Here is a 25,899-nt window from a genome sequence, read left to right as displayed (position 1 = left end):
TAGAGGTAGCCGGGGGACTCCGCTCTGCACGCTGCCCCCACCCCAAGCACCGTCAGACCCACCCCCAGAAACCTCCCCCAGCTGCAGGAAGCTCAGCATCCTCTCCTGCTTCTGGCCCCCATTACTCCTCAGCTGCGGAGGGAGGGGTCACTGTATGGGGGGACTGCTCCCCCGTCCACCCAACCGCTGTGCATCTGGACCTCCCATACCCAGACACCCCGGCCACGGCTCACCCTATACACCCAGATATCCCCCCTAGCCATCCAAACCCCCTCCTCACTGAACCTCAACCCCTGCATCTGGAGCTCCCCTGCCTCCAGACCCCAACCCCTGCAGCCACCCCACCCCACACTGAACTCCCTGCACTCAAACCCCCACCCTGATGAGCCCCACCCCCTGCACCACCCTGAGTCCCCATCCCCAGACCCCCACACCACTGACCCCCCAACTAGCTGCAACCCAGACTCCCACCAAGCCCCATTCTCCCAGCACCCAGAACCCCCTGTTGAAACACCCAGACCCCTCCACTGAGCCCCAACCATATTCACCTGGAAGCCCCTGCAAAGTCCCATTGCCCCTGCTCCTGGAACCCTCCAAATGAGCCTCTGTGCATCCAGATCCCGCCCCCCCAACACCTGAGACTCCCACACTGAGCTGCCTGCACCCAGATTGTCTCCCACAGAATCCTCTCACTCCACACCTGGATCTTCCCCCCCACTGAGCCCCTTCACACTTGGATCCTTCCTGGTTGAGTCTGCCTGCCCCACATGTGGTGCTCCTGGCACAGAGGGGCAGGGCCCCAGGGTATTTCTTGGGCAGGTCCAGGCCTTGTGCTGTATCAGGGTCGAGTACATCCTCATCACTCAATCTGTGTACCGGGGTGGAGGGTGAGGAGGCTGCAGGGTGATCTCCCACCTGCATACAGCCAGTGGCCAGTGCTCCCCGCTGCCATGCTGGAGCCTCTGCATTTATTTATTGACAAATAAAGCTTGCAGAATATTGCAGGCTTTTAAAATATGTGCAGAATTTTTAATTTTTTGGTGCAGAATGCCCTCAGGAGTAACAGACTGGACCCCTGTCTCAGTCTGGACTCACCCCTGCCTTTCCCTTCAGGTTGGTTTCTTTGTCCCCTAGGAGAGTCTGGAATGCCTTCCCTCCCAGCCTTAAATAGAATTTACATAAGGCAGTTCCTAAACTTGACCACCACCTCCTGCCAGTGGAAAATTACTAGAAGTCAAATATAGTCTTGTTGTTCCTTCCTAGTGGACCATCAAATCTGATGGCCTGTCGTCTGGTGGATGTCTTCCCAATATATACCCAGTTGTAATTGTTACACAGTCCATATTGCTAACTTTAGATACAGAAATGATGCATGCATACAAATCGGATAATCACATTCAGTATATCATAACCTAAAGTACAAACAATTATGTCATATCCATATCATAATAATATTTCCATAAAGAATATGGAGTATAATGTCACATCCCCACTATATAAATTGTTCCAACACCACTGTGTAGTGGTGTTTGCCTTGGCAAACTAAGGCAGGGAAATGTACTTAATTTAAGAGGGTTTGAACACAGAAAAAGAGATTGGATCTTAATATCAAAAAAGAGATTGAGGACCAAAATTTCTTCGTGTTATCATGAAGAATCTGTTTTGATAATGACAGGTTTCAGAGTAACAGCCGTGTTAGTCTGTATTCGCAAAAAGAAAAGGAGTACTTGTGGCACCTTAGAGACTAACCCATTTATTTGAGCATGAGCTTTCGTGAGCTACAGCTCACTTCATCCGATGAAGTGAGCTGTAGCTCACGAAAGCTCATGCTCAAATAAATGGGTTAGTCTCTAAGGTGCCACAAGTACTCCTTTTCTTTTTGTTTTGATAATGTGGCATATGGATGATGAACTGCAGGGAAGGCACAGCTTTCCTGTTCTACATAGTCTACCTGTGGAGATTAGAAGCTGCTGTGTAGCATCTGACAAATATTTTAAATCTTTTTTCAGAGTAGCAGCCGTGTTAGTCTGTATTCGCAAAAAGAAAAGGAGTACTTGTGGCACCTTAGAGACTAACACATTTATTTGAGCATAAGCATAAGCTTTTCCATCGGATGCATTCAGTGGAAAATACAGTGGGGAGATTTATATACATAGAGAACATGAAACAATGGGTGTTACCATACGCACTGTAACCAGAGCGATCACTTAAGGTGAGCTATTACCAGCAGGAGAGCAGCGGGGGGGAAAAAACCTTTTGTAGTGATAATCAAGGTGGGCCATTTCCAGCAGTTGATAAGAACGTGGAATAACACTCTGCTTCTCTTACGTATGTCAGTAGTCTTAATCATGGAGTCATGACCAACAACAACATTCTTGTCAGCTGCTGGAAATGGCCTACCTTGATTATCACTACAAAAGGTGTCTCCCCCCCACTCTCCTGCTGGTAATAGCTCACCTTAAGTGATCTCTCTCGTTACAGTGTGTATGGTAACACCCATTGTTTCATGTTCTCTATGTATATAAATCTCCCCACTGTATTTTCCACTGAATGCATCCGATGAAGTGAGCTGTAGCTCACGAAAGCCTATGCTCAAATAAATTTGTTAGTCTCTAAGGTGCCATAAGTACTCCTTTCTTTTTAAATCTTTTTGTGAACCATATAGCTTCAAATACACACTTTTCAAATGAATCTGTTTGTTACTTGCATCATCATCATTGGAAAGACTTGGAAGTTCACATTTTAATGCATGCATTCTGTGTTCTGTGTGTGTGTTTGTTTGCATAGTATCTTCATGAAAATGGTATTATACATCGGGATCTAAAGCCAGAGAATGTGCTACTTTCATCTTCTGAAGAAACTTGTCTTATAAAGGTGAGGAAGAAACTTCTATCTCTGCATTTTTTTTCTTTTATTTTGATGTTCTTTATTCAAAACTTTGGAATGTTCTTCAGCAATTCTTCTCTAAATATTAAATTCCAACACACAAAAGTTAACATGGCATTAAGATTGCTGATGCACATTCCTAAATAATAGAGGCTAAAAATACAGGAAATCTTGAGTTAAAGTTCTTTCACAAACTTTAGAAATCACTTCCTCTCTCCTGAATATTTCAATCAATATATACACAAAAGTATGAATAAGAATTTTCGCATTTAATATTTCACATAGTAATCAGTGGAATAACACTCTGCTTCACTTGCGTATGTCAGTAGTCTTAATCATGGAGTCATGACCAACATTACGGTAATTATCCATGCTGTTTGGTGTCTTGCTGTGTTTTTGCCTGAGAGACTTAAGTATTGAGTAGGTTTGGAGATTGAACCATTGCTGTACATGAAATAGTCTCTCCAGGGTAGCCATGAATCCATTGTGCTGCTACTTATGCTTTTCCTCCATCTGGGGATAAATACAATACTTCAAACTGGTGTTCAATCCAACACTCTTTGCTAGCACTAAAACTCAAACCTCTCTGTCCCAACCCCCCCACAAAATGAGTCTCTTGTTCTGCTGAGTTTTCTGCTGAAGTCCTCTGCTGGGTAGAGCTTAGTACATAGTTGTGTACTGGCAAAATACCTTGGAAATTAGAGCCATAAATCTCTCTCCTGATACTTGCTAACTAATATAGTGTATTCTAGTATGTGTTAAAATAAAAACTGACTTAGTGTTATTCTCATAAACAAGATTACAGATTTTGGACAATCCAAGATTCTTGGAGAATCATCACTAATGAGAACATTATGTGGTACTCCCACGTATCTCGCCCCTGAAGTTCTCAATTCACTTGGGACAGCTGGGTATAGCCGTGCTGTGGACTGCTGGAGTTTAGGAGTTATTCTTTTTGTATGGTAAGAAACTTCATGGCTGGCAGTTCAGTTGAACAGTCATACATGGGTGGAGGTCTTAGGCCTTTATTTAAGTACGTTTGCTAATGAGTGTGTGTGTCCCATTTTCAATCCTGGAACAGATGTTGTGAAATGCATATTCGCATTAAGGTGGATAGAAAGTTGGCTAGATTGTCGGGCTCAACGGGTAGTGATCAATGGCTCCATGCCTAGTTGGCAGCCGGTATCAAGTGGAGTGCCCCAAGGGTCGGTTTTGTTCAATATCTTCATAAATGATCTGGAGGATGGTGTGGATTGCACCCTCAGCAAGTTTGCAGATGACACTAAACTGGGAGGAGAGGTAGATACACTGGAGGGTAGGGATAGGATACAGAGGGCCCTAGACAAATTAAAGGATTGGGCCAAAAGAAATCTGATGTGGTTCAACAAGGACAAGCGCAGAGTCCTGCACTTAGGACGGAAGAGTCCCATGCATCGCTACAGACTAGGGACCGAATGGCTAGGCAGCAGTTCTGCAGAAAAGGACCTAGGGGTTACAGTGGATGAGAAGCTGGATATGAGTCAACAGTGTGCCCTTGTTGCCAAGAAGGCCAATGGCATTTTGGGATGTATAAGTAGGGGCATTGCCAGCAGATCGAGGGACATGATCGTTCCCCTCTATTCGACATTGTTGAGGCCTCATCTGGAGTACTGTGTCCAGTTTTGGGCCCCACTTTACAAGAAGGATGTGGAAAAATTGGAAAGAGTCCAGCGGAGGGCAACAAAAATGATTAGGGGACTGGAACATATGACTTAATGAGGAGAGGCTGAGGGAACTGGGATTGTTTAGTCTGCGGAAGAGAAGAATGAGGGGGGATTTGACAGCTGCTTTCAACTACCTGAAAGAGGGTTCCAAAGAGGATGGCTCTAGACTGTTCTCAGCGGTAGCAGATGACAGAACAAGGAGTAATGGTCTCGAGTTGCAGTGGGGGAGGTTTTTCACTCGGAGGGTGGTGAAGCACTGGAATGCGTTACCTAGGGAGGTGGTGGAAAATCCTTCCTTTGAGGTTTTTAAGGTCTGGCTTGACAAAGTCCTGGCTGGGATGATTTAGTTGGGGATTGGTCCTGCTTTGAGCAGGGGGTTGGACTAGATGACCTTCTGAGGTCCCTTCCAACCCGGATATTCTATGATTCTACAACAGTCAGGCTTTCAGCTGCTGTAGCAAAAGCTGCATTATCCATTATATTTGTTTCTCTTTTATTTAGCCTGTGTGGATATCCACCATTCAATGAACAAAATACTCAGCTATGTCTGAAAGATCAAATTACCCGTGGAGAATATACATTTATTCCAAGAGAATGGAAGCATGTGTCAGATATGGGTATGTTTACATTACAATGGCTGTAGAAGTATTTTGCTGACCCTCTAAAGTTTCTGCTGTGCCTTAATTGGTATCTTTGGGTGCGTCTACATTTCAGCTAGGAGGTGTGAATCCCAGTTCTCAGAGACACCTGCACTAGCTCTGCTTCAGCTAGTGCACTAAAAATAGTAGCATTGCTGAAGTAGCACCAGCATTGGCTTGGGCTTGTTGCCCAAGTATGTACCCAGGGATCTGCGCTTGCTGATCAATTAAGGTGGGTAGCCTTAATTGATAAGAGCCCACCTTAATTGATTAGTCTCGTAAGAGTTGGTATGGCAACACTCATTTTTTCTTGTTCTTTGTCTGTCTGTCTGTCTATCTTCCTACTGTATTTTCCACTGCATGCATCCGATGAAGTGGGTTTTAGCCCACGAAAGCTTATGCCCAAATAAATTTGTTAGTCTCTAAGGGTATGTCTACACTATGAAATTAGGTCAACTTTATAGAAGTTGGTTTTTTAGAAATCGTTTTTATATCGTTGATTGTGTGTGTCCCCACACAAAATGCTCTAAGTGCATTAAGTGCATTAACTCGGCAGAGTGCTTCCACAGTACCGAGGCTAGCGTCGACTTCCGGAGCATTGCACTGTGGGTAGCTATCCCACAGTTCCCGCAGTCTCTGCCGCCCATTGGAATTCTGGGTTGAGATCCCAATGCCTAATGGGGCGAAAACATTGTCATGGATGGTTCTGGGTACGTGTCGTCAGGCCCACCCTCCCTCCTGCCCTCTGTGAAAGCAATGGCAGACAATTGTTTCGCACCTTTTTTCCTGGGTTACCTGTGCAGACACCATACCACGGGAAACGTGGAGCCCACTCAGCTCACTGTCACCATACGTCTCCTGGGTATTGGCAGATGCGGTACTGCATTGCTATGCAACAGCAGCTCATTGCCTTGTGGCAGCAGACGGTGCAATAGGCCTGATAACCATCGTCGTCATGTCCTAGGTGCTCTTGGCCACCTCGGTGAGGTCGGTCAGGAGCGCCTGGGGAGACATGGGCACAGGGACCTAAATAGAAAGAGTCGACCAGGTCATTCTCTTTAGTCCTGCTGTCAGTCTATTATACCGTCTTCTGCTGAGCAGCCAGGAGATGGGGATGGCTAGCAGTCCTGCTGCACCGTCTACTGCCAGCCTAAGATGTAAAAAATAGATGGAGTGGATCAAAACAAGAAATAGACGAGATTTGTTTTGTATTAATTTGCTCCTCCCTCACTCCCTCCCTCCCTCCATGAAATCAACGACTGACAGTCGTTTCAGTGAGGTCTGTCGGGGCACCTTGAAAAGTTTAATGGAGATTCAGTCCTGCCTGGAGGGGGAGGGATAGCTCAGTGGGTTGAGCATTGGCATTTTGAGTTCAATCCTTGAGGGGGCCATTCTGTGTGACAGTTGTTTTTGTTTCTCCTTGATGTAAAGCCACCCCCTTTATTGATTTTAATTCCCTGTAAGCCAAACCTGTAAGCCATGTCATCAGTTTCCCCTCCCTCCGTCAGAGCAATGGCAGACAACTGTTCTGTGCCTTTTTTCCGTGCAGACGCCATACCACGGCAAGCATGGAGCCCGCTTAGATCACTTTGGCAGTTATGAGCACATTAAACACCACGTGCATTATTCAGCAGTATCTGTAGCACCAGAACCTGCCAAAGCGAAACCGGGCGAATAGGTGATGTCAGCGCAGTAACGAGAGTGATGAGGACATGGACACAGACTTCTGTCAAAGAACGGGCCTTGGCAATGTGGGCATCATGGTGCTAATGGGGCAGGTTCATGCCGTGGAACGCCGATTCTGGGCTTGGGAAACAAGCACAGACTGGTGGGACCGCATAGTGTTGCAGGTCTGGGACGATTCCCAGTGGCTGCGAAACTTTCGCATGCATAAGGGCACTTTCATGGAACTTTGTGACTTGCTTTCCCCTGCCCTGAAGCGCAAGAATACCAAGATGAGCGCAGCCCTCACAGTTGAGAAGCGAGTGGCAATAGCCCTGTGGAAGCTTGCAATGCCAGACAGCTACTGGTCAGTTGGGAATCAATTTGGAGTGGGCAAATCTACTGTGGAGGCTGCTGTGATGCAAGTAGCCAACACAATCAAAGATCTGCTGATATCAAGGGTAGTGAGTCTGGGAAATGTGCAGGTCATAGTGGATGACTTTGCTGCAATGGGATTCCCTAACTGTGGTGGGGCCATAGACGGAACCCATATCCCTATCTTGGCACCGGAGCACCAAGGCAGCGAGTACATAAACCGCAAGGGGTACTTTTCAGTGGTGCTGCAATCACTGGTGGATCACAAGGGACGTTTCACCAACATCAACGTGGGATGGCCGGGAAAGGTACATGACGCTCACATCTTCAGGAATTCTGGTCTGTTTCAAAAGCTGCAGGAAGGGAGTTTCTTCCCAGACCAGAAAATAACCGTTGGGGAGGTTGAAATGCCTATAGCTATCCTTGGGGACCCAGCCTACCCCTTAATGCCATGGCTCATGAAGTCATACACAGGCAGCCTGGACAGTAGTCAGGAGCTGTTCAACTATAGGCTGAGCAAGTGCAAAATGGTGGTAGAATGTGCATTTGAGTGTTTAAAAGCGCGCTGGCGCAGTTTACTGACTCGCTTAGACCTCAGCGAAACCAATGTTCCCACTGTTATTACTGCTTGCTGTGCGCTCCACAATATCTGTGAGAGCAAGGGGGAGATGTTTATGGCGGGGTGGGAGGTTGAGTCAAATTCCCTGGCCGCTGGTTACGCGCAGCCAGACACCAGGGCGGTTAGAAGAGCACAGGAGGGCGTGGTGCTCATCAGAGAAGCTTTGAAAACTATTTTCATGACTGGACAGGCTACAGTGTGAAAGTTCTGTTTGTTTCTCCTTGATGAAACACCTCCCCCCCACCCCTTGGTTCACTCTACTTCCCTGTAAGCTAAGTACCCTCCCCTCCCCCCTTCGATCACCGCTTGCAGAGGCAATAAAGTCATTGTTGCTTCACATTCATGCATTCTTTATTAATTCATCACACAAATAGGGGGATAACTGCCAAGGTAGCCCGAGAGGGGTGGGGGAGGAGGGAAGGACAAGGCCACACTGCACTTTAAAACTTAAAAGCTTAAAAAAATTAAAACATTGAATGCCAGCCTTCTGTTGCTTGGGCAATCCTCTGGGGTGGAGTGGCTGGGTGGCCAGAGGCTCCCCCGCTGCATTCTTGGGCATCTGGGTGAGGAGGCTATGGAACTTGGGAAGGAGGGCGGTTGGTTACACAGGGGCTGTAGCGGCGGTCTGTGCTCCTGCTGCCTTTCCTGCAGCTCAACCGTACGCTGGAGTATATTAGTTTGATCCTCCAGCAGCCTCAGCATTGAATCCTGTCTCCTCTCATCATGCTGCTGCCACCTATCATCTTCAGCCCGCCACCTCTCCTCGCGTTCATGTTGTGCTTCCTGCACTCTGACATTGTCTGCCTCCACTCATTGTGCTGTGCTCTGTCAGTGTGGGAGGACAGCATGAGGTCAGAGAACATTTAATCGCAACTGCGTCTTTTTCGCCTTCTAATCTTCGCTAGCCTCTGGGAAGGAGAAGATACAGTGATCCTTGAAACACATGCAGCTGGTGGAAGGAAAAAAAGGGACAGTGGTATTTAAAAAGACACATTTTATAGAACAATGGGTACACTCTTTCATGGTAAACCTTGCTGTTAACATTACATACATAGCACATATGCTTTCGTTACAAGGTTGCATTTTGCCTCCCCGCACTGCGTGGCTAACCCCTCCCCCCGCCACATGGCTAACAGTGGGGAACAACAGAGGAACGAGCACCTCTGAATGTCCCCTTAATAAAAGCACCCTATTTCAACCAGGTGACCATGAATGATATCACTCTCCTGAGGATTACACAGAGAGATAAAGAACGGATGTTGTTTGAATGCCAGCAAACATACTCTGCAATGCTTTTTTCTGCAATGATTCCCGATTACGTGCTACTTGCCTGGTGTGGTAAAGTGTCCTACCATGGTGGACGGAATAAGGCTGCCCTCCCCAGAAACCTTTTGCAAAGGCTTTGGGAGTACATCCAGGAGAGCTTTATGGAGATGTCAGTGGAGGATTTCCGCTCCATCCCCAGATACGTTAACAGACTTTTCCACTAGCTGTACTGGCCGTGAATGTTAGGGCAAATTAATCATTAAACACGCTTGCTTTTAAACCATGTATATTATTTAAAAAGGTACACTCACCAGAGGTCCCTTCTCCGCCTGGCGGGTCTGGGAGGCAGCTTTGGGTGGGTTTGGGGAGTACTGGGTCCAGGTCCAGGGTGAGAAACAGTTCCTGGCTGTCGGGAAAACCGGTTTCTCTGCTTGCTTGCTGTGAGCTATCTTCAGCCTCCTCCTCCTCATCTTCCTCATCCCCAAAACCTGCTTCCGTGTTGCCTCCCACTCCATTGACGGAGTCAAAGCACAGGGTTGGGGTAGTGGTGGCTGCACCCCCTAAAATGGCACGTAGGTAATCATAGAAGCGTCATGTTTGAGGCTCTGACCCGGAGCGGCTGTTTGCCTCTCCGGTTTTTTGGTAGGCTTGCCTCAGCTCCTTAAGTTTCATGCGGCACTGCTTCTCTTTCTGCAACTGTTATGGCCTCTGTCCTTCATGCCCTGGGAGATTTTTACAGATGTTTTGGCATTTCGAAAACTGGAATGGAGTTCTGATAGCACGGATTCGTCTCCCCCTACAGAGATCAGATCCCGTACCTCCTGTTCGGTCCATGCTGGAGCTCTTTTGCAATTCTGGGACTCCATCATTGTCACCTCGGTTGATGAGCTCCGCATGGCCACCTCTGCTGATGAGCTGTGCACTCACCTGCAGCTTACCATGCTGGCCAAACAGGAAATGAGATTCAAAAGTTCGCGGGCCTTTTCCTGTCTACCTGGCCAGTGTATCTGAGTTGAGAGTGCTGTCCAGAGTGGTCACAATGGAGCACTCTGGGATAGCTCCTGGAGGCCAATACCATCAAATTGCGTCCACAGTACCCCAAATTTGACCCGGCAAGGCCGATTTCAGCGCTAATCCCCTTGTTGGGGGTGGAGTAAAGAAATCGATTTTAAGGGCCCTTTACGTTAAAAAAAGGGCTTCATCGTGTGGACAGATGCAGGGTTAAATCGATTTAACGCTGCTAAATTTGACCTCAACTCCTATTGTGCCACAAGTACTCCTCGTTCTTTGTACTCAGAACAGTCTTTTAACAGTGAATGTGTGAAATAGCTTACAAAGCAGGAAGTGTTTACTTGTTAATGGAAGAAAACACTTTTGCTAACCCTGAACTTCCAGGCTCTAAAGTGAAATATTTGGATTTATTTTATTAATGTACATCACAATCCTTTGTACTGCCTTAAACACATTGGATAATTTATTTTAAAGTTATGGAGTCATTAGATTATTGGCGTTATGCCAATCACCTTATTTTATTGTTTTAGCTTTGGATCTTGTGAAGAAGCTGTTAGTAGTGGATCCAAATAAACGTCTTACAACGGAAAAAGCCTTAGAACATCCCTGGCTTCAGGTATGTGTTGAATCATGTATTTAAAGTACAGTACAGCAACGACATTCTGGGAGGGGTACTGCCTATTTGTTATTGTGTGACATATATAAGACTTCATTCACAAGGAACATTATGGCTAGTTAGACTAGCTGTATAAGGTGGCTTAGAACAGTCTCTCTCATGGCTTAAAAGCTCGCTCTTAATGAAAATGCAACAATTGTTCAGTGGTTTGACTTTTCAAGACATTACCAATGTCTGAAGAGGAGTGAGCCAGCAGTTGCCCAGCAGGAGAGTATGCTCGACCCCTCAGACCGTGGAGTGGGGCAGGGGAAGGGTAACTGCTAAGGTCATTAGAGGACCTGTGCAACATGTCAGATCCTTGCTTGAATGGAGCACACAGTGTGGAAGGGGTTCCTTTTGTGACTTCGTTGTCATAAGACCAACTATGGTGCTTGGAATTGGAATATTCCTACTCTGCATTCTTCTGGGTTCACTCACTATTCTGTACCTCGCAGTCCTGTCAATCTCCTGGAGTGGATTAACTGGGTACAGATTTACATTTTAGGTTTTAGTTCTGTGCAGTTTATTTAAACACTGCGTGGTGGGTTCTAAAAACCAGTGATGATGGACATAATGGAAAAGGAGGCAATAAATTACAAGGGATAAAAAATAAGTGGGAGTGGCATTATAGACGAGATGAGAATTTGAGACGTTTCAAAGTGTAGTCAATTGAATCTCTTAAAATTCTGGTTGTATTCCTCCTCTGGGGAGGGTTCTGATTGCCACACTGTAATTTTAGTGAGACTGACAGGCACACTGGTCAGAAAAGAGTTTATAAGAATATCACAGCTGAAAAATGGTGCTTTGGGTTAATGGTCATAATGGGACAGTGAATTCATACGCTATCTTTGCCAAGACACAAATACCAAGCCATTTTTTAATTGACAGATGTGGTCTGGGGTGTTGTCCTGGAAAAGCAATGTTTTGGCCAAAAGGAAATCTGACAAATTATTCAGCATTTAATGGACCATACACATTTGCATCACAGCAGATTTCTTTGGTGTTAACTTGGAAACAGAGTTTTGTATGCAGGATTTTAATCTTGGCTCACTTCACAACTAGCAGGGGAAAGCTGCTTTCATCTGACAAAAATATAGGGGGCAGGAATACTTTACTTTAAGATGGGACTGCTATGGTTTCTACCCTCCACCCACCGAAATCCAAATGTCAGTCAATCCCTATTTTTAGAAATATTTCCTTACATGGCTGGCTGCCATCTTATACGAGTTGTTTGCAGGTGATGTACCCCTGGCTGCTCTGAAGGCCAGCATCCCAAATGTTCAGTTCTAGATGTCAGGCCACTTGAACACCACCAGAGGAGCCACTTGAGCTCCTGTAACTGTGTGCAGTGAGGAGCTGATGGCCCTCCACTCTCTCTGCCATTGTCTGTAAGTATTGTTTTTAAAAACTAGCATAGAAGCAGCACGATGGATGCATGCATCAGATATACAGATGATGTCTATCAGGCCACAAGAGTTTGAAATGTCTTAGTATTTTTAGCTCCTTAGAGAAATGTTCAGCTATTAATAATAATTCAACCCCTCTGTCCAAATTTTCATTTCTGAACACTACATTTTTTAACCAGTAAGACCGCCAATTTAGGGTTGAAATATTTCTCCTGATGTTTAACCTAAAATTAACCGGTTTTTTTTGTTTGTTTGTTTTTTAAACTCCAGTGGTCTACTCAAGACATGGAGCAGAGAGAGCAGCATTCAAGATAGGTTTTATAGTGTCCACTGTTTTTACCTGGGCTCTATTAGGCTTTGTATTCTAGTTTCAAGAAACTAATATTAACAAAATGGATATTAAGCAAGAGATTTCCAAAAGTTCAAATGGCAGTTAGCTACTATTTGTGTCTCTGAAAATCTTACTCTAAAATGCACGGTGACCTATTCTGTATCAGTTTTTCGTGGGTGATCCAGGTTTGATATGAATAAGGCCCATATGCTCCACCATTTTACATGGTCAAAGCTGATTAAATGATGCTGCAGGCCCAGTTTTAGCTCAGCTAGTACTAGTTGAGTATTCTGTGATCCATTGAGGAATGAAAAGATGGGAGAATAGCAATAATATTTTGTTCTTACTTGTGATGCACACAGTAACCAGCTGACCAAAATTCACCATTCTGCTGGTACAGAGACCACAGGATTCTATGGAGGATTGTGCAGACAAATTCACTGAACAGTTACTGTTGCAGTCCTCACAGAATGTTGTCCTTAGAAATTTGTGTGTGTGCGTGTGCGTGCACTAGCCCACGTCTTCTTGGAAGTGATGGACACAAGTGTTGCCTAAGGAGTAAAGAGCTCCCAAAGGACTAGCCACATATTTGACCTAATATCTGGGTCTGCTCTGAGTATACTGTGTCTGTTATTTGCAAAGCTTATGTTGCATGGTTTCACCATCACATCCTACGGTTCCATTCAAGGTATAGTCCACACCTGTATTATCACTGGAGTAGTTTTTCTTGTAGCCCTGGACACTGCTGAACTCAGTGTGTGCCTGTCCTCCCCCACTGGTCATGAGATTTGTGTCTAATCCCACTTCCATCTGTTCGGATATAGATATTCAGGCCTGTCTGTAAAGGCCTATACTGTTAAGAATTTAGGTGTATTCTTATCACTTGGCCAGTTATAGAGGTATAAAAGAAAGAATCAAAATCACTGTCTGCCGGTGTAAGGTCGTTCTCTTACTGTGGCAGTCTGAGGCCCTGTTCTTAGGCTAAGGCCTTTGGCTAAGCAGGAGAGGCAGCCATAAGCTGGGAAGCGAACAGTCGCATCCTCACATTCCAAACTAGTCACATTGAAAGAAGGTGCTATTGGGCTGTTAGGAATACAATCCTGTCCTGATAATGCCTATTGCCTCCAGAGAAAGGGAAGTGCCTAGAAGATGTAAAAGGAAACTTAGTTTGATAGCATCCTGTCTGGCAAGAACTCACTTATCAATAGCTGGGATGTGAAATCCTCATTTCTGTGTTTGTTCTATCACTGGTTTCAGAGTAACAGCCAAGTTAGTCTGTATTTGCAAAAAGAAAAGGAGTACTTGTGGCACCTTAGAGACTAACCAATTTATTTGAGCATAAGCTTTCGTGATGCATCCGGTGAAGTGAGCTGTAGCTCACGAAAGCTTATGCTCAAATAAATTGGTTAGTCTCTAAGGTGCCACAAGTACTCCTTTTCTTTTTGTTCTGTCACTGTCTTCCCCATTTCCCTATTGTTTGTCTGTATAATGTCTGTCTGGTTCTGTGATTGTTTCTGTCTGCTGTATATTTAATTTTGCTGGGTATAAACTAATTAAGGTAGTTGGGATATAATTGGTTAAATAATCATGTTACAATATGTTAGGATTGGTTAGTTAAATTTCAGGAAAATGATTGGTTAAGGTATAGCTAAGCAGAACTCAAGTTTTACTATATAGTCTGCAGTCAATCAGGAAGTGTGTGGGTGGGTGGGGGGGAAATGGGGACAGGGAATGGGGGTGGGAAATTGGAATCATGTTTTGCTAAGGGGTGGGGAATGGGAACAGGGACACAGGTAAGGCTCTGTGGTGTCAGAGCTGGAAAGGGGGACACTAAGGAAAGAAACTGGAATCATGCTTGCTGGAAGTTCACCCCAATAAACATCGAATTGTTTGCGCCTTTGGACTTCGAGTATTGTTGCTCTCTGTTCATGCGAGAAGGACCAGGGAAGTAAGTGGGTGAAGGAATAAGCCCCCTAACACCATCCACAGAGTAATTCGTCTCATTATCGAAGATCTGCTTTTCAGATGCTTGTGGAGTTGTCTTGTAGTAGTTTGAGTCATAACTACAAGGTGGGAATTAAACCAGGGGTTCTCAAATTCATTTGTAGTCTGGATCATATGTTACTAGAGAGATTGCCTGGTTGGACACCACCCCTCACATTAATGACTGTGGACCACCTCTCTTTCCATTTGCCATTGCAAGGTATATCTATGCAGCTACAGCAATAGCTTCCCTGGCAAATAACACTTAGACATTACTTGATGTGTTTTTATTTTTTTAATGTGTGGAGTGCCCTGTCCTCTTTTGGGAAAAGTTAATCATGTTATTTGTGCTGCTTTTTTAAATATAATCTCCCATCAGTTCTGTTTCTTTCTCTCCTTCTGCTCGTACTGTATTTCCACTTGTGCAAGTCTCCCCATTTCCATTGCATGTGTTTCCCAGCCATTTGCTTCCTTTCTCTGTCTGTTGACTGGTTCCTCTTTCCTCCCCTCTTCCTCTTATGCAGCAAACCCTGGCCTAGTAGAAGCAGCAAGATTGGCTTCTTCTCCTTGCTTCCAGCCACTTTTACAGGCAGTGAGGAACCTGGATACCTGTAGCAGGAGCTGAGAACCAGGAGAACAGTATCCTGTGACTAATCAGCCTGTCCACAGACCACCACCATAAGCTTCGTGGTTCACAGTTTGGGAATTACCCTATGAGCAAATTGTGTCTCCAGTGGGGGATTGGGTAGGCAGAATCCTATACCCCGTATTACTTAATGTGTGTGTATATATATATGATGCATCGCGGCTAGATGGTTTCTAAATATAAGGCAGAGTGTCATAAGCAAGTTTCCTTTGTGGCTTGCTTGTTCAGGGGATTTGTTGGAAGCACTGAGTCAGGTTAAGAACTTTCTTAGCTCTTGACAACACTCTTTCCATGGCATCCCCCTGTGTCAGACATAGTACAAAACTGTATTTTCCCATTATGCTATGACCACCTTACAATGGCATCATGTGCCCTTTGTAGGTATGGGACTTGTTCACTGTAATTCCCTTTTAGCAAGCTGTTTTCCTCATCCTTTGCAGCTTGTTTAAAATGCAACAGTGTATTTGAGCTGCTGTGATCATATTGCATGTGCCTTGACTTTTGTATATTGGCTCTCTATAAAGTCATTGGCCTTGAGTTTTCAGTCTTGATTTTTAAAGCTTTTAATGGTGTAGGTTCATTAGCAGCTTCCATATCTTCATTCTGACTGACATCTCTGTCCAAACACCACATGCCTTTGCTGTAGTGGCCTCTAGGGTATGAACTTTGCCTCTCAACCCCTCTTTCCCAACTTCTAAATGACACTTTAAAAAAAAAATCCCTAAAAATGCATGGTCACTCCTTGTTAACCCCCCACCCTTTTTTTAACCTTCCTTCTCTTTGTTCATTCATCACTGACTCTGCTTACTCCATTCCCTTTGTTCTTAAAGTCTTAGGCAGCTTTCAGAGTGTCTGATTTTATTGTTCTTTGGTGCCCCAGTCACTTCTGTGTGGTGTATGATGAATCAGTAAATATGTTATAGCAGAAACATATAAATAATTACAGGTTTCAGAGTAGCAGCTGTGTTAGTCTGTATTCGCAAAAAGAAAAGGAGGACTTGTGGCACCTTAGAGACTAACACATTTTTTTGAGCATAAGCTTTCCTGAGCTACAGTTCACTTCATCGGATGCATTCTGATGAAGTGAGCTGTAACTCACGAAAGCTTATGCTCAAATAAATTTGTTAGTCTCTAAGGTGCCACAAATACTCTTTTTCTTTTTATATAAATAATTGTAAGACTTGGTATATTTTCCTGCACCCTTCATAAAGAATGTTACTTTTGAAAGCGCCCTTCAAAGTGAAGCTTTTAATTCCCTCTCCCACCATCACAGGCTGAAGAGGGTTGAATGGAGTCTCTCAATACCTTTCCTAACTAACTTTTGTAGGAATTACTACTAAGTGTGCAGCCTCTTCAGCATTCCCAGCCCCAGCGAGACTGGTCCTGGGAACCTAATTTGAGGAACACATGGTAGTGCAATGCCCTAACCACAGGACTCACCTAACCAGCCATATCTTAGACTTTTTTTCCCCAAACATTCCATGTAACTAAATGTTTATAATTCTTCACAGGATGAAAATATGAAGAGCACATTTCAAGAGCTACTCTCACAAACAAGAGTCTCTATGCATCCACCACAGACATCAAGACTGGTATGTTTTTTGCTTTGTTGTTTTTTAGTTTGCATTTAAAACACGCTGAGTAGGTGTTACCTGAGTAGGTCACAGCTGAGAGTGCCAGATTCAGGACAAACTACTGAAAAATAGGGCAGACTCACCACAAACTGGTGGTTATTATATCATTAGATTATACCAAGCCAGTAGCAAAAATAAACTTCTGTCTCACTGCACTGGTTAACAAGAAGTCAAAAATGCAGTCTCCTTAAGCATTCAGGCCTTTGTCTCACCACCCAGACACTGGACTCTGACAAGTGGTTACTGAAAACCAATTTAATCAAACATAGGGTCTTTCCAGTCTCAAGAAATTGGGTCAATATATAACTCAGATCTTACCCAATAATCACGCCGCTGCTAATCCTTTAACTAAAATCTAAAGGTTTATTAAGAAAAGCCGAGAGTTAAAATGGTTAATAGATCATATGCATACAATAATTGCAGTGTTCTTATATCAGGTTTGTAGAAGTGATGTTATAGACGGGGGCGGCCAAATTTACTGAATGCCGGAGCCGCATACGACAATCTTCAGAAGTTGGAGAGCTGGGGCACGCTTGCTGGGGCTCAGGTCTTCAGCCACGCGGGAGGTACCTGCTGGAACTCGGGGCTTCAGCCCTGCTCCAGCTGAAGCCCCAAGCCTTGGCAGGCACCCCGCCACCTCCTCCCCTCCCACCGATTTTTGCCAAGGTTTGCTGGCCCTGCTAGGTCACCTGGTGCTGCCAGGTCCCCTTCCTGCATGGCAGCTACTGGCGCTGGCAAGCTGGGAGCTGTGGCATGGGAAGAGGGAGTGGCCACAGCTGGGAGCTACAGGGAGAGCCACTGTTTTGGTGATGCATCTCCCTGAGGAGCTAAAGCAGTGGAAGCTCCCTGCAGCTGTTTGCTGCTGTCTCTCCATGTGGAGCTAACACCTGGGAGCTACAGGGAGGGGCCGCTGAGGGTAAGAGGGGGTGGGTGTCTGGGGGGCATGACTCAAGCTGTTGGGGAGGGGGAGTGAGAATCTTTAAACTGTACCCCCCCACTCTCAGCGGGCACCAGTCATCTCTGGCAGAAGCTCCTAGCCCCACCACCCTGCCTCAGGGTAGAAGCCCCGAGTCTCCCTCCCTCTCCCCCTAGTCTGGTAGGTGGAGAATGGGGGTGTGTGGGGGCTCCGTGAACCTCACTTCAACTGTAAAAGAGCTGCATGTGGCTCGCAAGCTGGCTTGAAAAGTCTCTCTGGTAACTTCCAAAAAATTGGAAGATCCTCAGTCCATCGTTCAATATCTTCCTTTTAGTTGTAAAACCACAGTCCAGAGAATCAGAGCAGAAAAGAGGCAAAATGGAGTCATCTCAGGGATCTTTTCTACCCTTTGCCATGTGCCTGGAAATTTTCTGTTTAAAACAAAGCTCACAGCTCAGTTTGTGGAAAGTTACTGGCACAAAATGGAGTCCAGGATCATATGAGCATATCATCTGTTGTTACATGGCTTGATGACTCTCAGGGGCAGCCATTGCTCATATCCGTGCTGAGGTGTCCACAGGAAGATCTTCCTGGGTATAATGAGTTTCTTCTGTGGCCCATTATGAGAGCTAAGTGTATTTAATGGGCCACCAAACTTGAATAGTCCATTCACAATGTGCTGGCTAAACTGGATGTAAACTACCTTGTGGGTGTTACCCCAGGAACAAACACATTTGAGATACAGATATATAGCCTATGTCCATAGCTTCAGATACAGTGAATACATGGATTTAAACAGATAACTTTATTTGGAAAATCATAACTTTTCCATTGACTCCTTACAAGATATACTTCGTACAAAATCTGTTGCAATTGTCTAACAGTGGCAATAAATATCATTGATATAAATGGTCATATTTCAATCATGCAGCATCACAGTAGGAATAAAATGAAATTTTATAAGCAGAGAAATTGAGATTAGAAAGAAATCCATTTATAGTAGTAAAAATTGATTTTGAATATTTATCCTGCAGAAACTTATAATTTCAAGCTAGTGTGGCAGGGAGGGATAGCTCAGTGGTTTAAGCATTGGCCTGCTAAACCCGGGGTTGTGAGTTCAATCCTTGAGGGGGCCATTTAGGGATTTGGGGCAAAAATTGGGGGTTGGACTAGATGATCTCCAGAGGTCCCTTCCAACCCTGATGTTCTATGATTACACCCCTGCCTCTGCTCTGTGCTGGTTAGCTCTGTCAGTTACTATACCTTTTACCAGTAGAATCAGTAGGTATCATCAAAGCACTTAAGTATGTGGTTAATTCTAAGTGCATAAATTGTCCCAGTAGACTTCAATAGGACTATTCTTGTGCTTAAAATGAACCATATGCTTGAGTATATTTGATCATCATAGCTTTAAAGACCCAGATACTTAATATCCTAGGAAGAACTGATATTAACTGAAGGCTGGAGATTGTGTGTAGGGTTGTCACTGTAAGATAGTAAGAAGGAAAGATAAGAGTAAGATTGGGGAGCTGGGTGCTTCCTTGTATTTTATTTTACTTTTTTGAGGGGAAAGAATGGAGAGAGAGAAGGGATTAAGAGCAGCTGTCTGATGTTAGGTTTCAGAGTAGCAGCCGTGTTAGTCTGTATCCGCAAAAAGAAAAGGAGTACTTGTGGCACCTTAGAGACTAACCAATTTATTTGAGCATAAGCTTTCGTGAGCTACAGCTCACTTCATCGGATGCGTCCACATGCATCCAATGAAGTGAGCTGTAGCTCACGAAAGCTTATGCTCAAATAAATTGGTTAGTCTCTAAGGTGCCACAAGTACTTTTTGTCTGATGTTAGAGGATCATATATGCTTGCTGATTGGGGAGGCCATTGCCAGTTCCCACTGTCTTGCGGATAACGTAAGGATCATCCCGTCCTTAAAACAGGTAGCTATTTCTGCATCATTGCTGTAAATAAATCCAGCTCAGATGCCTTGTTTGTAATCAGAACTTTTAATATGTTCTTAAATTGTTTATCACATTTAGTTTAAGTCTGAAAGAAATTATTTGTTGCGGTTCCTTGATCAGATTTTTTGTGCATCATCCCTCAGAGTGTTCATCTGGTTGGTGTCAGTCCAGGAAAAATTGACACATGAGGGGGCTTTGATGTAACCAGGACAAATAAAACTGACAACAAATGTGAGTTTACTAAATGACAGATGATCAAGAAAGAGAGAGAACTAGTCATATTAATTTTATGGAGTGACAGGCAACCTGATAAATGGTTTTAAGGATTGGTAATGGTGAGAGTGCAGATGATGATGACTGAATCTTTTTCCATGGTTGATTGTGTTTTTGCTCTCAGTTGTCATATGGGAGGCAGCAAAGAGAGTTTTCTTAAACATCTTGAACTCACAGTAGGCATGATAGTTGGGCTCTGCCTCCATTCTGAACATATATTAAAATTAAAGGTGTTAGGTATTTGTGTTTGACTTGCATAGACATGCTCCTGCCTCTTTCTTTTAGCCAACCACAACCAGAAAACGTCCCCATGAAAAGGAAGAGGAATCTGGCTCTTCTAAGCATGCTGTTCCTTCGACATCATTTCAGGAAAAAAAGTGAAGGAAAGTAAACTTACTTGAATTGCTGTTTTTGTCTATCGATTATACAGATTTTTATAAGAAATGTTTTTCTCTTAATAGTGGAATAATTGTTCTGTACTAATAATTGATAAATAAAAATAACTTTGTAAGAATGGAGTGACTCACTGAATTGGACAACAGCTTGTGGGGATTCCCATACATACAAGGTAAAATACCAAGCAAACTACCACCTGCCCTCAAACTTCTTTCTGGGGCAAAGTTATCAAGAGGGTGATGGCAGGCCAACTCCATAAGCAATGGGACCCTCCCTGGTAGTTTGGACCTCTGTCATTCTGGTTTCATAGTGCTGGAATGGCACAGAGATGGTATTCACAACACTAATGGATTACCTCAGGGCTCAGAAGTGAAATATACTTGCTAATGTTGCTGGACTTTCTCAACCATTGACACCGTTTCATCATAAGGAAATGCCCTATGGGAACCCATAACAGGAATTTGCTTCAAGGTGATTCAGTCATTCAAATGATTCCAGAGCATGTGATGAACAGCTGATCCTCTTCCTCCACAGGCCATTACCTGAAATGTACCACAGGTATCAAACTTTATTTTGCACTTATATGAAGCTACTGGTAGAGACTGAGATGGTATGGGCTTCAGAAACAATTAGATGGTAAATTCTGGGTGACAGAGTCCATGGCTTTCTGTTTCTGTAAACTGCCTAGTATGCTTTCAGCTGCTGTAAAAACAAATGATGCCATCAATATATGGTTGGCATCTAGTTCTGTCTCCTTCTCAACAAATGTTTACATTATTTACCTTAGAAAGGGGATGAATAAGAAGGGACATTATAAGAGTATATAAAATATTTAATATCTAGAGAAGTAGGTAATGAGAAGTTCTTTGAGTGCTTGCTCATGTCCATTCCACGTTAGATGTGCATGTGCTGCATGCACCATCACCAGAGATTTTTTCCTTCAGTGGTATCCGTGAGGCTGGCTCTCGCACCCTCTGGTGCTGTACGCTCAGGCACCAGTATAAGGGGCCCGGCTGGTCCCGCACCCCCTTGGCTCCTTCTCACCACCCAGGACGGTTGATGAAACAACTTATCTTGCTTTGGCAAGGTGATCATTCAGTGGTTTTTCCTGTTGTTCTCTAGTTTAGTTACATTCAGTTTTAATTTCTAGTAGTAGTGTACGTAGTGTAGATATTTTTAATTTATATAACTAGACCCCCTCTCTTAGCTTAGAGGGGTTCCTTTCACCCTTGGGGCAGGACATACCCCAGTCTCTGGACTTCAAACCTTGTGCCTCCTGTGTCAAGCCTATGCTGCTGAGAGACCCATACTCCAGCTGTCCGAAGTGCCCGGGAGAAGCTCATGTATAAGAACGTTACCAAATCTTCGGCAACTACAAGCCCTTGTACAAAAAAGGACAGGGAGGCTAGACTAAGAGCTGTCCTAATGGAAGCTGCTCTTAGGTCGGCATCAGAGTCAAGCCGGTCGGACTCAGCACTGAGCACCTCCGCTTTGGTGCGAATCTCCCCTCAGGCACTGTGTTTCTTGGTACTGGAGAGGGGGAACAGTACGAAGAAAGAAACACAAGAAATAAGGGTCAGAGAGGGGGCACTCCCCAGTACCAAGGAAGGACAAACAAGGGGAATACAGCAGAGTACAACCTGTGTTGGGCCACTCCTCCATTCCTGTTCTGCTAGTGCCACCTTTGACTCCTCCCTGCTTGCAGGTGCTGATAAGTCCACTGCAGGACCATCCTCCAACTCTGGGAAGACATCATGGAACGAGTAGGATCGCATTGCCTTCCACCCTGGAGGCCTTTGCAGCTGCCAGGGACCTGATGACATTCCTGGTTCCTCCGACCCAATGGGACAACTACTGGCTCGCATGAGCAGAAGGGAGCACATTGCCTCAAGCTGATACCCAGCACTGGGCCCTTCGGTGCTGACTAGAGGAAAAACAGCCCTTCTGTCATCAGTGAAATCTTCACAGCTCTTCACCAGGGTCTCCTTAAGAGGACTAGTCCTCGGAGTTGGACCCCACCACACAACCAAGGGGTCATCGCCAATACCCACCCTATGTTCCACTAGATCTTGGTGTGGGCCCTCCCCCTGGCACCTGGCCCAGAGGTAAGTGGCCGATGCAGGTCCAGTGGCCAATCAAATTTCCATGGGGTTTTACTCCGGTACTGGAACCACCACCCAGCTGTTTCTACTAGGTGGTGTCCGAGAGGAGGGCTCCTCCACTGCACCGTCTGGCTGAACCAGTAGCAAGCCTGGTACTGACATGCAGGACTTAGGCCTAGGTGATATCTTTGGGGCTGAAGAAGAAGAGGAAGGCCCCCCCGCACTGGTACAGGCCTCTTCCTCCTCCTACCCGGATGAAGCTGTCTCGGGACCAAGCAGCTTGGTGCCTCAGGACAACTTTAGAGCTCATCAGGAGCTATTCAAAAGGGTAGCTTCTAACCTGGGGCTAGAGGTGGAGGTTCTTAGAGTCCTCACGTAGCCTTATTGACATTTTGGCTACGGTGGTCCTGTCAAAGGTGGCCCTACCCCTCAATGAGGCCATTATGGGTCCAGTCAGGTCTCTATGGCAGACCCTATTCTCTCTCCCTCCCTCCCACCTCAAGGGCAGAGAAAAACTACTATGTGTCTGCCAAGGGGTATGAATACCTGTACTTCCACCCTCCTCTCAGATCTCTTATAGTCACAGTGGCCAATGAGAGGGACAGGCATGGAGAGCTAGGTGTGACCCTGAAGCAAAAGGACTTAAAGAAGCTAGACCTGTTCTGTAGGAAGATTGGGTTATAGCTTTGCATTTCCAACCAAGAAGCTTTGCTTGGGAGGTATGATTACAACATTTGGGACTTCATGGCAAAGTTTAAAGACTTACTGCCATAAGACTCCAGGTAAGAGTTTTCTGCCCTAATGGAGGAAGGGAAGACCATAGCCTGAGCCTCCCTCCAAGTGGCCCAGGATGCAGCTGATGTGGCAGCCAGAACAATGGCTTTGGCCATGGTTATGAGTAAATGCTCCTGGCTCCAATCCTTGGGGTTGCCACCTGAGGTCCAGCAGTTCATCCATGATTTTTCCTTTGAGGGTACCACCTCCTCCTTGGAGCAGATGGACTTGAAGCTCCATGGTCTGAAGGACTTCAGAGCTACCCTCACATCCCTGGAACCTTTGAGGAAGCATATCAGGCCTCAACAGCCAACCCACTTCTTGGCTCCTCTGCCCTGCCAGGAGCTGTTTAAAAAACAGAGCAGGGGTTACAAGCACAGGCAACCGCTCCCCTCCACTTCAACCTCACTACTGGGTTCACACAGGTATCTGGGAGGCCCCAAACAAAATGTTTGAAGGTACGCCCGAGAGCATTATCAATTCCTGCACTGGATCCTGCCCCGTTTTTGTTTTCAGACCATCTCTCCTACTTCAGCCCAGTGTGGTCCCTCATCACCTCGGACTGCTGGATGCTCAGTACAGCAGAGGAAGGTTACACCCTTCAGGTTTCTTCCTCCCACCTGCCACCCTGTCCCTTGTCAGGGACCTTTCTCACAAGCAACTTCTAGTCCACGAGGCACAAGCCCTCCTTCATGTAGGGACTGTGGAGGTGATGCCCCAGAATGGGAAAAGAGAAGAGATTTTACTCTCATTATTTCCTAATCCCGAAAGCCAGAGGGGCTCTCTGACCCATCCTAGACCTGCACTGCCTCAACAATTATCTCAGGAAACTGAGGTTCTGCATGGTTTCCCTGGTCTCTGCTATTTTCTCTCTGGATACAGGAGACTGGTACACCACCCTTGACTTCAAAAATCCCTATTTCCACATCTCCATCTTCCAGGGCCACAGAAGGTTCCTCAGATTTATCATAAACCAGCCTCATTACCAGTTCACTGTCCTGCCCTTGGACTGTCAGCAGCCCCTTGGGTTTTCACAAAATGCATGGACTCTGTGCTCATAGTTCTCGCTCCCCTTGACTGGTGGAGGGATTCCTGAGTGGTGGCTGCAGGTGTTCCCTTTGTCACCTCCAAGCCTTCAGTATCCCAAATTTCAGATGCACCTGATCTAGGCTGGGGGACTCACCTTGGAATGCTGGGCCTGTTGGAATGCTTTCCTTGCACATAAACTTCAGCCCCAGATGGCAGGGCTCGGACTATCAGCCCTGCGTGGTGTATGTGGGCTATCAGCCCTCTGTGGTTTATGTATTGCCCAGGTCCTGGCTGTGACTTTTGCTAAAACTACCTGTGCTAAAATCTTAGCCTTGATTATGATAGATAGCATCACACTAGGACTTCTGTTGTGTTAGTTATGGGAGTCAAAACCCAAACCTGATAACTGGATGTACAAAGAGGAATATCTAGTAAGATGGAGGTGATACTAGTGTATATGATGGTGAGGAAGCACTGCTGTGTTCATGCCTCACAAATGATATTGAAAAACGTGGAAAGAGAATCTACAAAAAGGACTTGTCATCTGGACACTACTTCCCCTGAGAGACTAACGCCTGGATGAGACCAGGAAATTAGGTCACTATAACTACATTGCTCAAAAATCCACACCCCTGAGTGACATGGTTAAATCAGCCTAACCCCTGCTGTAGACAGTGCTGGGCTGATGGGAGAATTCTCAGCTCCTGCATCTCGGGTAGGTGGAGTAGCTAGGCCAACATGAGATCCCCTCCCCTTGGCACAGGCCAATTGGCGCCAATTTACTGAGGCGCTGGAGCAGCCTCGCTGCGGCGGTGCCAACTGTAGCAGTTTACAGGTAGATCAGCCCTAAGTCTTGCATAGCCCTGTTGGTCCGAAGCTATGAGAGAGACGGTGGTTGAGGTAATGTCTCTGGGTGAGAGAGAGAGAGAAGCTTTCAAGCTATGCACAGTTCTTCTTGAGGCCTGAGGTCCTCAGAGCACCCTTCTCCGAGCCGAGGAAGAGTTCCCTGTAGCTGGAAAGCTTCTCTCTCTCACCAACAGAAGTTCGTCCAAAAAGGATATTACCTCAACCACCTTCTCTCTCCTGGGCGAGGTAGTTTAAGGGGGTTTAGGGAAGAGGTGACCGACGCAGTGCCTGTAAGTACCGTCCAAGAAAGAAGACAAGTCCTAAATCTTTGAAAGAGCAGCCGCTATCCCCACAAACTACAAGGGCTGAGAAACCATCCGTCAACTTCAGCGTCGAGGATACAATTTTTGTCTGGCATCCGTGTGTCATTCACCCCAGGACCAGCTCCAGGGCCGTAGTAAATGTCCCCTCGCTTGGCATCTTTGAGCCGAGTCGCCCCCAAACTATGCTCTTGTTCACCCGCACATGGGGCGAGAGGCGCTGGCCGCGGCCGGTCCTGCTGCCTGACGAGTCTCTCAGCGGCACCGGCCGCGGCCAGCGGCGCCGGGCGGGAGTTCGCCCAACCGGCGCCCGAGTTCGGGACGCGGCGCCGCCTGCCCCGCGGCCGAGCCCCGCAGCATGGCGCTGGTGCCGCGATGCCCTCGGGGGGTCGCGGTCGAGCGTGTGGAAGGGGCGGAGCGAGGCCGGGGTCCGGCGCGAGCCCAGCCCTGGGGGCGGGGCTGGGGCAGCGCGG

The 25,899-nt window shown here is 45.9% G+C and overlaps 1 protein-coding gene across 12 annotated transcripts in view; it reads left to right on the top strand.

Annotated features, from left to right (window-relative positions):
- The window catches only part of CHEK2 (checkpoint kinase 2), a 60,592-nt gene extending 40,119 nt beyond the window's left edge, over nt 1-20,473 (top strand). For 9 of the 12 annotated variants that reach the window (XM_048821544.2, XM_048821543.2, XM_048821551.2 and 6 more), the window contains 6 exons: nt 2,788-2,874; nt 3,685-3,848; nt 5,091-5,206; nt 10,691-10,776; nt 16,693-16,773; nt 20,245-20,473. In XM_048821544.2, coding sequence (XP_048677501.1) covers nt 2,788-2,874; nt 3,685-3,848; nt 5,091-5,206; nt 10,691-10,776; nt 16,693-16,773; nt 20,245-20,340 — 630 coding nt within the window. In that variant the 3' untranslated portion in view covers nt 20,341-20,473. Of the gene's footprint in view, nt 1-2,787; nt 2,875-3,684; nt 3,849-5,090; nt 5,207-10,690; nt 10,777-12,052; nt 12,204-15,059; nt 15,281-16,692; nt 16,774-20,244 lie in introns of all 12 variants that reach the window. The other 3 variants (XR_007352851.2, XR_007352852.1, XR_007352853.2) reach the window with 3 other exon arrangements.
- The last annotated feature ends 5,426 nt before the right edge of the window (nt 20,474-25,899 follow it).

The sequence above is a fragment of the Caretta caretta genome, chromosome 15, assembly GCF_965140235.1.
Source record: "Caretta caretta isolate rCarCar2 chromosome 15, rCarCar1.hap1, whole genome shotgun sequence".
In the NCBI taxonomy this organism is placed as follows: domain Eukaryota; kingdom Metazoa; phylum Chordata; order Testudines; family Cheloniidae; genus Caretta; species Caretta caretta.
This window is presented reverse-complemented; position numbering and strand designations above follow the sequence as displayed.